Source organism: Gadus macrocephalus, chromosome 12 (genome assembly GCF_031168955.1).
Source record: "Gadus macrocephalus chromosome 12, ASM3116895v1".
In the NCBI taxonomy this organism is placed as follows: Eukaryota; Metazoa; Chordata; class Actinopteri; order Gadiformes; family Gadidae; genus Gadus; species Gadus macrocephalus.
Window position 1 is genome coordinate 14,784,299 of NC_082393.1, and position 11,695 is coordinate 14,795,993.

An 11,695-nucleotide genomic window follows, 5' to 3' on the forward strand; every position below is an offset into this window, starting at 1 on the left:
TTCTTTGACGGAGGGTTTGGGGGAGAAACATAAAAATGAATGAGACCCACAGTCTATTTGCAATGTGTTAATTGACTGCAATCAGACAACTTGCAAGGCTTTTTTGTGCAATAAATGTTCCCCTAAATGCATTTGAAAACATGGTGCACTGAGTGTAACATGTAAAGGTGCGGCCACACCAAACGCGTATCTCGCGTACTTTTTACGCGAGATACGTGCGTAAGATGTTGCTTGACCATTTTGTGTCATAAATGGTCGCATACGCGCAATACGCGCAATACGTCACTCGCCTAGATGAGCCCGCCAAAAACGTCCCCCCCCCGCTATTTTCTTTTTTTCTGAAACATGGCTGACATCGGCACCATCGCTGCGCTTTATTTGCTGTGGGAGTCCGAGGAGCGTCGCAAAAGCAAACGCCGTCGTGTTTGGGTGCACGACATCCTCCGGAGACGGCTACAGCTGGGTGAGTTTCACCACTTGCTCCAAGAACTCCGCCTGGATGACGGCCGGTTTCAGCGGTACTTTCGACTGAGTCGGGCCCAGTTCGATGACCTGCTAGCCCGGGTTGGTGCCAGGATCTCCCGTCAGGACACCAACTACAGGCACTCCATATCAGCTGCGGAGCGCCTGTCTGTCTGTCTCCGGTAAGTTGCGGTTTCATAGCCTAATTACTCTATAACAATCAGCACATTCTGTAGTCAAAAACTATATACATAACGGGGAGAAATTGTTCAGGCGCGTGTTCTGATAGTGCATACATCTATTTCCAATGCACTGTTTATATTTGAGTAGTGACCCATTTATTCAAGCATCGTGCACTATGCTAAACTAAGCACGGGGGAGCATAGGCCATTGTGACATCAGTCAATATTCATTGGGTTAAATTCAAAAGTCAAACGAAAGCGTGCTGACAACATGGTGATAAAGCAGTTTGCTTTGCACATCTGTTTCCCCTCTTGCACCTACCTGCTATGCATTTCCTGTCAATGCTCCACCCAGTGTTTCAACAGTGTTTTTATTTATTATCTATGGTTTCAACCTAAACGCAAATCTTCATATACATGCATGTCACCAGTTTTATATAAACAAAATAAATAAATGCATCATGGCTCCAACATATTCATTCTTGACCTCCTTGTCATGCTTTTGAAAGTAAAATAAGCTGATGCAAATCCACTGTAAACACTAGTCAAGACATATACCTGTGCAGTGATATCAGTGAGATAATTGGCCTACATATTTGGTATACAACAAAAATTCTCAATGAGGCTAAAATAAATTATTCATGTGTTGCAGATTCCTGGCTACTGGCGATTCGTTCCGGACGATAGCCACCAGCTTCCGGGTCGGGGCCTCCACCGTGGCTTCCATCGTGTCCGATGGGGTGACGGCTATATGGGACTGCCTGGTGGAGGAGTTCATAGCTGTGCCCACTACCGAGGACTGGAGGCTGATTGCGCAGCAGTTCGAGGAGCAGTGGAACTTCCCTCTCTGTTGCGGTGCCATCGATGGGAAGCATGTTGTTCTGAAGGCCCCTGCGAACTCCGGTTCGCAGTTCTTCAACTACAAGGGAACATTTTCCATTGTTCTCTTGGCAGTTGTCGACGCAGACAAGTGCTTCCGCATCATCGATGTGGGGGGCTATGGGAGAACCAGTGATGGAGGAATTCTGGCCAACTCGGTGTTTGGTCAGGCCCTCCGAGCTGGCGATCTCAAGCTCCCTGCTGACAGAGTACTGTCAGCGGCTGCGCAGAGAGGACCCCTGCCTCATGTGTTTGTAGCGGACGAGGCCTTTCCGCTACGGACCAACCTCAGGCCATTCCCCGGACGCATCCTCCCCCGAGAGCGGCGCGTCTTTAACTACCGACTGTCCCGGGCTCGGTTGGTGGTTGAGAACGCCTTCTGCATCCTCTCCTCCCAGTGGCGGATCTACCGGAGGGTCATCGAGGTCCGTCCTGAGCTGGCGGAGAGATGCGTCAAGGCCACCTGTGTGCTCCACAACCTCCTACGCAGAACAGCACCAACAGCAGAAGTGAGAGATTGCCTCCCTGTTGGTGTGGTGTTGCCTCTGCCAGGGCTGGGGAGAGTGGCTGCCAACAACGCCGGGAGAGAGGCCATCCGGATCCGCGAGACCTTCACCTCCTACTTCTCTGCAGAAGGGACCCTCTCGTGGCATGACACCATCGTATAGTGCAGTGCACAACAACCCCAAAACTGCTCTTTTAAGAGCCACCCACACAAAACAAAAGGGATTCCTTCATTATTATTAAATTGTTATTAAAATTGTTTAATTAAGTAGTGTTATTAAAAATGTATATTTGTGTCCATGCATGCTAGAACTTAAAATCATATATTGAGAGAAGAGTTGTGAGAAATATTTTATTTAAAAAATATAAATAAAAATAATAAAAATAACATAGAACAATATAATATAAACAGAACAGAACAATAACAAATGAACAGTTAACAGTGACATCAGCCTAGTTCTTTCCCTGGAGAGATTGTCACCACCACTAGCTAATAAGCTTAAATAGGTTCCAATTGAACGGTGAAATTAGAGTGGTCAAATATGACTTTATGGATTTGGAATTTAACGTACTCCAGTACTTCAGGTGGCAATCTATCCAGGGAAGGAACTAGGCCCATGACAAAGTGCTCATTCCCAGAAAGCGGGGTAGGGGTAGGCACAGAATTATGCCTCTGCAGGGCCTGGAGGATGGCTGTGTGGACAGTATCCCCCTCCGGTACCCTGGCTGCTCTCTTCCTCTTCGTCGCTGTATGGAATGTAAAACACCATCATTTGTAAGTTAGTGCAATACTTCACAAGTGAAAAGCCTGTTGAACATGCATGCGTGTTTGGTTTGAAGTGTTGTAACTTTAACTTATAGTAGTAATTAGGGCTGTCAAATTAACGCGTTCATTTCGATTAATTAATCAGGGGAGGATCAAGAAGTTACGAGAGAGAGAGAGAAGGGATAGAAACGAACGGTAGGCTATACAGCTGTTTATAAACGGGCATAAAAGTGTCGTATAGGTATGTGATTAATTTAGATGAATTAATCACAGAGCCTGTAATTAATTTGATCAATTTTTTAAATTGCTTGACGGCACTAGTAGTAATCCATAAACCGTCTTCTTATCAGTTAAAGCTTAAACGGTTAGCCATAAACATAGTTGAACCCCTGAAATTAATGCTATACATCTTTGTCCTGTACATACCGCCCTGTGGTCTTGGGGCAGGGGCAGCAGGGACAGGTACACGGGAAGGGCCAGCGGCAGGGACAGGGGCAGGAGCAGGAGCAGGAGCAGGAGCAGGAGCAGCATCAGCGTCCTCTGCGTCTGACTCACTGCTGGGTTGGTCTATGTTATTGAGAAAGAAGACTTGTTTTTTTTTTTGCTTGGATGATATATATCTATATTGCACATTAAAGATAGACAGAATCGTGCCGCACTGTAAATCGTTCCTGTGGCCATAATACAGAAGCTGTACGTGTCTTCACTTGTCAACAAACCTGTATTGTGCGATGCTGCTGCCTGCTCAAGCTCCTCATCTTCTCCTGCCCCTAGTGGAGTCTCTGGAGCCCCGTCCCCCTCAACCTCCTCTGCCCCCAGAGGTAAATTGCTGCTGGTCTCCCTCGGGGTGACAAAGGGGTCGAGGACCCGAGCAAACTTCCACGTGTCCACTCTCCCTGCCGCTGACCCGCTCTTTTTCCCCTCCTTTTCACTCTTTTTGTGTCTCATGTACCTGTCCCTGAGTGACTTCCACCTCCTGCGACATACGTCCACTGACAAGAACATATATACATATTAAGTTGTGTAACCTGACAAGCGGGACAGTCTGTTGTAGTAGTATCACTTAATATTACTGCTAACTGGTGCTACCGCTAACCGGCGCTAACTTTTTTCATAGTAGAACGAGAGTTACGTATGTAACTACGGTTCTATGAATTCTGGATGACCGCCAGAGGCAGTGCTTAACACTGGATGTTATCCATCGCGCATGCGCAGGTCGAGTATTTAATATCAACAAAGTCACACGTGACCGGGGATGACGTCGGGCCGCCCGTCTATATAAGGCCACGTCACTCTCCAAGATGTCCCTTCAGAATCTTCTCGCAAGATTCCGAGTGACAGAGAACTCTGGCGGTCATCCAGAATTCATAGAACCGTAGTTACATACGTAACTCTCGTTCTATTTCATTCTTACTGACCGCCAGAGGCAGTGCTTAACACTGGATGACTATTACCAACGTAGTCACGAGGAATCCTGTACCCACCTATTAGGAAGGGCCTGAGGGTTCCTGAATAACAGCTGCAGCCACTGCGTGGTGAGCAGCTACATTGACCCTGTAAAATCGGGCAAAGGTGCACGCTGAAGCCCAGGAGGCCGCGGCACAAATCTCACCTAGAGGCACTCCTCGTAGTGCTGCCCAGGAGGTGGAGACACTCCTGGTGGAATGGCCTCTGATCTTAAGAGGCAAAGACAGTCCTCTTGACTTGTATGCCTCCTCAATTACCTCCACCACCCACTTCGAAAGCCTCTGTCTGGACAGCGCTTGCCCCTTCCTCGGGCCCCCGTAGCAGACAAACAGGCCATCAGACTGACGAAAACCGGCAGTTTCCTGTATGTAATATCTCAAGGCTCTCACCGGGCAGAGTAGTTCTGCTGAACTAGCTTCCTCATCCGGTGGGTGTGAGGGGCCATAAGCTGCTAGCTCTATGACCTGATTATAGTGGGCCGAAGACAGCCTCTTTGGAAAAAAAGATGGGTTAGGCCACAGTGCCACCCCTGTGCCATCTGAGTTCCAGCGTATACACTCTTCACTCACTGACAACGCATGAAGCTCGCTCACACGCTTGGCTGACACGATCGCCAGAAGAAAGGCCACCTTCGCCGACAGCCATTTCAGTGGCGCCTGGTCCAAGGGCTCAAACGGGGGGAGACGGAGGGCTCCAAGTACCAGAGGTAGGTCCCATGAGGGAACCTTGACAGCCCGTGGGGGGTTCCTCCGCTGGGCTCCTTTAAGAAATCGGGTCACCAAAGAATGAGACCCCACCGTCCGGCTATCAACCTTAATGTGCCTGGATGAAATGGCAGCCACATACACTCTTAAAGTGGAAGCAGATAGCTTCCTTTCCAGTAAGGACTGCAAAAAACGCAGTATCATTGGCACTGAGGAACACTCCGGTACCTCTTTCTGTACCTCACACCACTTTGCAAATATCTTCCACCTGTTAGCATAAAGTGCCCTGGTGGAGGGAGCTCTTGAGTCCATAATGGTTTGAACTACCTCCTGGTCACATTCCATTATAAGTGGATCAGGCCCCTCAAGGGCCAAACCCATAGCTGCAGGCACTCTGGTCTGGGGTGCCAGATGTGGCCCCCCAGCTGTGAGAGCAGGTCCCGCCTCTTCGGCAGGCACCATGGATCTCCGTCTAGCAGCCTGTACATTACTGGAAACCAAGGTCTCCCTGGCCAGTTTGGGGCAACCAGCAGGAGTCTGTGGTTCCCCTTCTGAACTCTGTGTAGAGTTAACCCTATCAGTGGAAATGGCGGGAAGGCATAAAGGAGTTGACATGGCCACGGATGTGCCAAGGCATCCTGTCCCATCGGACTCGTCTCTGACAGAGAGAACCAGAGAGGGCAATGTGTTGTGGACTCTGAAGCAAACAGGTCTACCTCTGCTGTGCCGTATTTGCTCCAAATTGCCTCTACTACCTCTGGGTGGAGTCGCCACTCCCCCGACGGAGGTTTCTGACGTGAAAGAAAGTCTGCCACCGTATTCTGTGGCCCTGGAAGGTACATAGCCCTGAGGCTGGAAAAGTAAGGGAGAGCCCATACAAGAAGTTGCTGTGCAACCTGTAATGACTGAGCCGACCTTGTGCCCCCTTGGTGGTTCACATTGTAGACAGCTGACTTGTTGTCGCATCGTACCAGAACATGTCTGCCCCTCAAGTATGGCAGGAATTGGTGGAGCGCTAAATAAATAGCACGGAGCTCGAGCACATTTATGTGCTGTGTCCTGTGCGGCGCACTCCAGAGCCCTCTCACTGCCCTGTGCTGCCACACTGCCCCCCAGCCAGAGAGCGAAGCATCGGTCACCACCACTTCGCGGCGTGAGGGGATCGAACCTAGTGCGACACCTTTGGCAAGATATGCCCTGCGTCTCCAGGGTTGTAATGCCAGGAGGCATTGACTGGACACCCTGACCTTCCTGGATCCGTGCAACCTTGGATCTAAGTGGAGGCCATTGGTCCAAACTTGGAACGGCCGCAAGTGAAGGAGGCCCAGTGGCACTATTGACGTTACTGACGTCAACATTCCCAACAGCCTGAGAAAAAGGCTGTACCTTACCCTCCTGTCCTCCCGAAAATGCAGGAGGATCTGGAGTATGGCCTCTACCCGCCGTGGAGACGGGAAGGCAAGCATTTGGACGGAGTCCAGGGTTATGCCAAGGAATAATACCTGTTGGCTGGGTATTAGACAACTTTTGCAGTAGTTGACTGTAAGACCCAACCTTCCCACATGGCCTAGGAGGGCTGTGGTGTTCTGCTCTGCCTGTTGCCGGGTTGGAGCGCAAATAAGCCAATCGTCCAGATAAGGGAGGATTTGTATTCCGGTGGCTTGCATTGGTGCGAGCGCTGCCCGCATGCACCTTGTGAAGATCCGTGGGGCTAGGGATAACCCGAATGGGAGGACCCTGTACTGGTAGGCCCGCCCTTCGAATGCAAAGCGCAGGTATGGCCTGTGATGTGGTGCTATCGGGACGTGAAAGTATGCATCCTTTAGATCTATTGATGTGAACCAGCTTTGCCGTGCGACGGCCTGGAGCACTTCCGCTGTCTTTAGCATGTGAAAGGGCAATACTTTCAGAAAACTGTTCAGCCCTCGTAAGTCCAGTATAGGGCGAAACCCACCCTCTTTTTTTGGAACTAAAAAATACACTGAGTAAAACCCACCTTGCTGTGTCTGAGGATCTACGATCTCGATGGCCTTCTTCTCCAGGAGGGTGGATACCTCCTGGCTGAGGGCCTGTCGCCTTGTGGGATCGCTGACTGTAGTCAGTCTGATCCCCCTGAAAACTGGGGGCCGGCGTCGGAATTGGAGATTGTACCCTTGGGAAAGCGTGGTCACCACCCAAGGGTCTGTAGTGCAACTTCCCCAGCAGATTAGGTGCTGCTGGGTGAAGCGCCCGACGCCCGGCCATGAGCCGTCAGTACCTGCCCCCACGCCCTCTTGGGGGCCTGGAGGGGGGAAACCCCGACCCCCGACCCCTCTGTGCCTGTGGTGCTGGCCTTGTGGGAGCCCGACGGGGTTGATAGGGTCGCTCAGGAGCTGGTGAGGTCCTGGAATAACCACTAGGACGTGCTAGCGGCAGAGGACGATTGGTGCCATAACCTTGTGGAGGCTGCTGCCTCGGTTGGGATGCAGCTCCCCGAAGGCAAGCAAACTGCTGCCGTGTCTGGTTAGCCTGGATGCTACGATCCAAGGCCTGTTGTGCTGCTGGGCCAAACAGCTCTCCCGGAACTACGGGGAGAGTGCGAAGGGTCCTCCGGCATGGCTCTGATAATGGGGACTGGGCCAGCCATACCTGGCGGCGAGCCAGCGTAAGCGACGCCATCAGCCTACCAAGCTCTCTGGTCATGAAGGCAAATGCCTGCAAAGACGTGTCACTTAGACTCTGCACTGAAGCATCTGCACTGGATGATTGCAAGGACTGAGACAGGGCCAATATCAAATGGGACAAGGAGTTCCCGATACGGCCCATACGTGCCGCTGTGTCGTAGCACTTTGTTAACAGGTCATCAGTGATGCGACACTGTGGCCTGGGACAGCGAGCATTCGGCCTCAACACCTCTTCTGGTGCCACAATGAGGGAAGCAATGGTCGGCTCTACGGCTGGCATTCGGTCAAGTCCATGCTTGCTGGCATTCTGCATTGAAGCCAAGGCCCTGCTGTCACTGGTGTGATGAGATAGAGATCTGGGGTCTGGCCAGCATCTGTGAAGCTCCTTAATATATGGCTGGGAGGGAGGCACAGAAAAAGTATCTTGTGGCGGGACATGCCTAAAGAATGCACTAGCTGGAGCGATATCTGCTGGAGCCTCATCCAACCCTAAGCGTGCCAGTGCCATTCGGACCACTGGCTTAACCGTGGCCGGGGAAGCTTCTGAGCCTGCCCTAGACCCACTCCCTACATGTTGGGAGCCGCCTTCAGAAGCCTGGGTAGAAGCCTCTACCTCGCCCTGTCCCGGCCTGTCTTCATAGAACTGGCTACAGGAAGCCCTCGTAGACAGAGCATCTCCGTCCCATTCTGGTGTAGTTGGAGCCTCAGCCTGAGAGATTGACGCCAAACTGACTGGCTGAAGGTTATAGAGCAAACTCTTAATCTCAGCGAACTCTGACACTAGCTTGTCCACACTAGCTTTGGCAGCATAACCGTCAGCCTTCCTAGCCTTCTTCCTGGGCGGGGCAGCCCTGGGTGGGGAGCGTACTCGTACCACTGGTTCTCTTCCAGGCGGGGGAAGCTCACCTTCAACCTGAGGTCCTTCCACCTCGGCTAGTCTTGCCACTTTCAGCCCATGTGGCATGAAACTGCAATTCATACACTGACTGTCGGACAGCCCCTCTCTCAGGTGGACCACACCGAGGCATGCGGGGCATTCATCATGCCCATCTAGGGCTAGCAGTGGAGCCATGCAAGTGCGGCAACCATGTGAGCCTAACATGTTGGGGGAAATAAGCTATCAAAAAATAGTATTTTCCCAGAGTAAAGTAGTTACTAATGGGCGAAAGCACCCAACAGTAATAATTTAACAAAAGTGCAGCAAACTGCTCAACGTAAGAAACTCAAACTAAAACAGAGTTCTGTTTTCTTTTTTTCAAAATGAATTAATTTTTCTTATTTACCCATTAGCCTCAACCGTAATGGGGAGCTTCTGCTCTTTAATTCCAAATAAGGGAGTACACGCTCTAACGAGCGAAAACACTCTGGGAGCCTTTAATTAACTTAAACGAAAGTTGCCACAAAAGGCAGCAGACGCCGGTAATGGCAATCTCCGATGCAGCGAGGCAAACAAAACAAAACGTAAGCTTAAGCGGGTGCCGAAAACAGAATCCCCTTATCTTACTTAACTTTAAAGCTAACACAGAGAGAATACTTACCTTAGCAGCCTCGCTACAGCTGATGAAGACGCTGTGTTAGTCTAGCGTGAGCCGAGCTCACCGGCGAAAACACCGGTATGCGGCGTTCAAAACAAAGCCGAGCGTGACTAATCGCAGCCCTTGGAGGACGAATTCGTGGCTCCAACCATGCGGTTGCAGGGCTACCAGCAAAGAGTCACCGGCTTATATTGCTTTTATTCAAGCTTATCTCTTACTCTAAACCTGTATTCGCTACTGCGAGAAGATACAAGGGACATCTTGGAGAGTGACGTGGCCTTATATAGACGGGCGGCCCGACGTCATCCCCGGTCACGTGTGACTTTGTTGATATTAAATACTCGACCTGCGCATGCGCGATGGATAACATCCAGTGTTAAGCACTGCCTCTGGCGGTCAGTAAGAATGAAATAGAACACAACCGATAGCTGAAGCCAAGCAAAATACACACACACATTATTCACTGATCTTACCAGGAACGCCAATATCCTCTGCCACGTCGACCCACGCCCTCTCTGTTTTGTTCCTGTCCCTGTACGACACCATCGTGGTGTCGTACAGGACAGGACGGCCGCACACGGCGACGATGAGATTTTGATCCACCTCCATTTCTGTTCGTGTAGTCTGTAGTGTTGATCAGCAGAGAAATAGTCCGCCAAGACGTTGAGGTTGCTTAGTAACCAGAGACTCTGTCCATGCAAGTGAACGGAGCGTTCCCTCTTCGTCATAACTATCAAACCAAACATCCTTCACATTCACCGAGCGAACATTATGAAAGTAAAATGCACATTTCTCGCTAGAAATGTTTCCATAAAAGCATTTAATGGCGTAACTATGTTACTATTTCCACACAGAATAAAGAAAGATGTCGGCCGTATGCTTCTGTCCAAGCTCACTACTCTCTGCCAGTGACGTCGGGTCAAGCTCAACGCTGATTGGGCAATACGGCTAATCGTCATGTGTATGAGCGTAAAATGTTCAATTTTTTGAACTCTTGAAATGTACGCGATATACGCGCAATACGCGCGTATAGCGCGTAAATATACGCGCCTCATACGCGCAATACGCACGTACAATGTTGCTTATACGCGTATTACGCGCGTCAACCAATGGTTCCCTATGGAAAAAATGGCGATTTCATACGCGAAGTACGCGAGATACGCGTTTGGTGTGGCCGCACCTTAAGGGTTAACGGCCGACGAGGCTAGAACTCTGGCGACGAGCGCAACGAAGTTTAAAGCCCAGTTTGTTTTAAACGCTGACAGGCTGAAGGGAGGGGCGGGAAAAGTCTCATTGGCTCGGGCAGCACTGGAGAGAATGCATTCCGCTGGGTCCTAAACACCCTTTGTATCGGACGTAGGCTACAGTAGGCAAAATACGCTACATAAGGCAATGCCTTCATGAAACCGAAATCCGCGGATCTCCAGAATGCTCCGAACTGTGGTAAACGAACCGAACGGATTTGGATGCAATTCGAATCCGCTGCAGGCCATCTAGCTGGCAAGCTACCATATAAGCCAATGGAGTGGTGGTATACGCGCTAATTGTATCCTAAAACGACCGTTTGAAAGCTTCAGTTAAGACCTACAATACTATGCATCGTTCGTGTAGCACATTTCAGATCAAACCGAGTCATTATAAACATATAAAAAGTTGTGTAGATAGCTGTAAAATATTCCTCGCTTCAAGCAGCCATGTTTTTTTGAAAATTCCCGGTTTCGCTATGTGCTCTGGGATAGCCCTTGGAGGAGCAAGTGAGCTCTCAAATCATCTTAAAAATAAGGGGTACATAGCACTCAATCTTATCCCTTAATCTTGATCAAATTGGGTATTGAGACACCACTAGCTCTCACATGAACGCGCAACTTCAAGGGTAAGGGGGAAGATAAGGGGTAAGGGGAAGTATTGAGATTGGGCCTTAATGTAAGTAGTAGTCAGCGGAATCACTTCCGGAATGGCCACTTCTGACCGGAAGTACTAACAAATAAAGACGGCTCGATAAAATAAAAGCCTCAGCATGAAAACAGTGACGAATACGGTCCAGAACACTCCCCCCCTGGGGTCTCTAACGATCCCAGATAAAACCAAATGTACTAGTCTTGTGGAGAAAAGAGGGGGACCACTTCGGCCACGGGACGGGAGAAGACTCTCTGGGGGCCTTCCTTGACGACTCTGATGTCCACTTTCCTCACGACCCCGTCGTGGCTTGGAAGGGCCTCCACGACAAAAGCCATAGGCCACTGGTTTCGGTTGGCTTGATTGTCCTTCATTCGGACGATGTCTCCTTATTGGAGGTTGGGCTTCTTTTCCTGCCACTTGCGACGGCTTTGAAGTGTGTGGGTAACCCTTCCTTTTACAGTCCCCTAATTACTAGGTATTTACCCAGTACATACATGGTAAATCATAGTGTATTACTGGGTAATTGCCACTGGTAATAAGAAGGTAAATACAGAGGTAGTTACCCGGTAAATACATGGTAAATCATAGTGTATTACTGGGAAATTACCACTGGTAATAAGAAGGTAAATACAGA

General features: G+C 50.0%; 2 protein-coding genes across 2 annotated transcripts; one reads left to right on the plus strand and one right to left on the minus strand.

Annotated features, from left to right (window-relative positions):
* The first annotated feature begins 345 nt into the window (after positions 1–345).
* LOC132469572 (uncharacterized) lies at positions 346–2,204 on the plus strand. Its single transcript, XM_060067563.1, has 2 exons — positions 346–518; positions 1,297–2,204. Exons 1-2 carry the CDS (start codon positions 346–348, stop codon positions 2,189–2,191), a joined length of 1,068 nt encoding a protein of 355 aa, XP_059923546.1. The 3' UTR covers positions 2,192–2,204.
* Positions 2,205–2,365: 161 nt separating this feature from the next.
* On the minus strand, positions 2,366–9,776 carry LOC132469538 (uncharacterized). Its single transcript, XM_060067527.1, has 3 exons — positions 9,636–9,776; positions 3,220–3,360; positions 2,366–2,774 (listed from the first exon to the last, which is right to left on the minus strand). The coding sequence occupies exons 1-3, from the start codon at positions 9,769–9,771 to the stop codon at positions 2,527–2,529; spliced, it is 525 nt and encodes a 174-aa protein (XP_059923510.1). The 5' UTR covers positions 9,772–9,776; the 3' UTR covers positions 2,366–2,526.
* Positions 9,777–11,695: the final 1,919 nt, after the last annotated feature.

Bases quoted from the DNA above. Each gene is read 5' to 3' on its own strand.
- LOC132469538 (XM_060067527.1), bottom strand. From the start codon at position 9,771: ATGGAGGTGGATCAAAATCTCATCGTCGCCGTGTGCGGCCGTCCTGTC. The intron at 3,361-9,635 runs GTAAGATCAGTG...TCAATAACATAG, and splicing joins AGAGGATATTGGCGTTCCTG to ACCAACCCAGCAGTGAGTCA. The intron at 2,775-3,219 runs GTATGTACAGGA...CATTCCATACAG, and splicing joins TGCCCCAAGACCACAGGGCG to CGACGAAGAGGAAGAGAGCA.
- LOC132469572 (XM_060067563.1), top strand. From the start codon at position 346: ATGGCTGACATCGGCACCATCGCTGCGCTTTATTTGCTGTGGGAGTCC. The intron at 519-1,296 runs GTACTTTCGACT...CATGTGTTGCAG, and splicing joins GATGACGGCCGGTTTCAGCG to ATTCCTGGCTACTGGCGATT.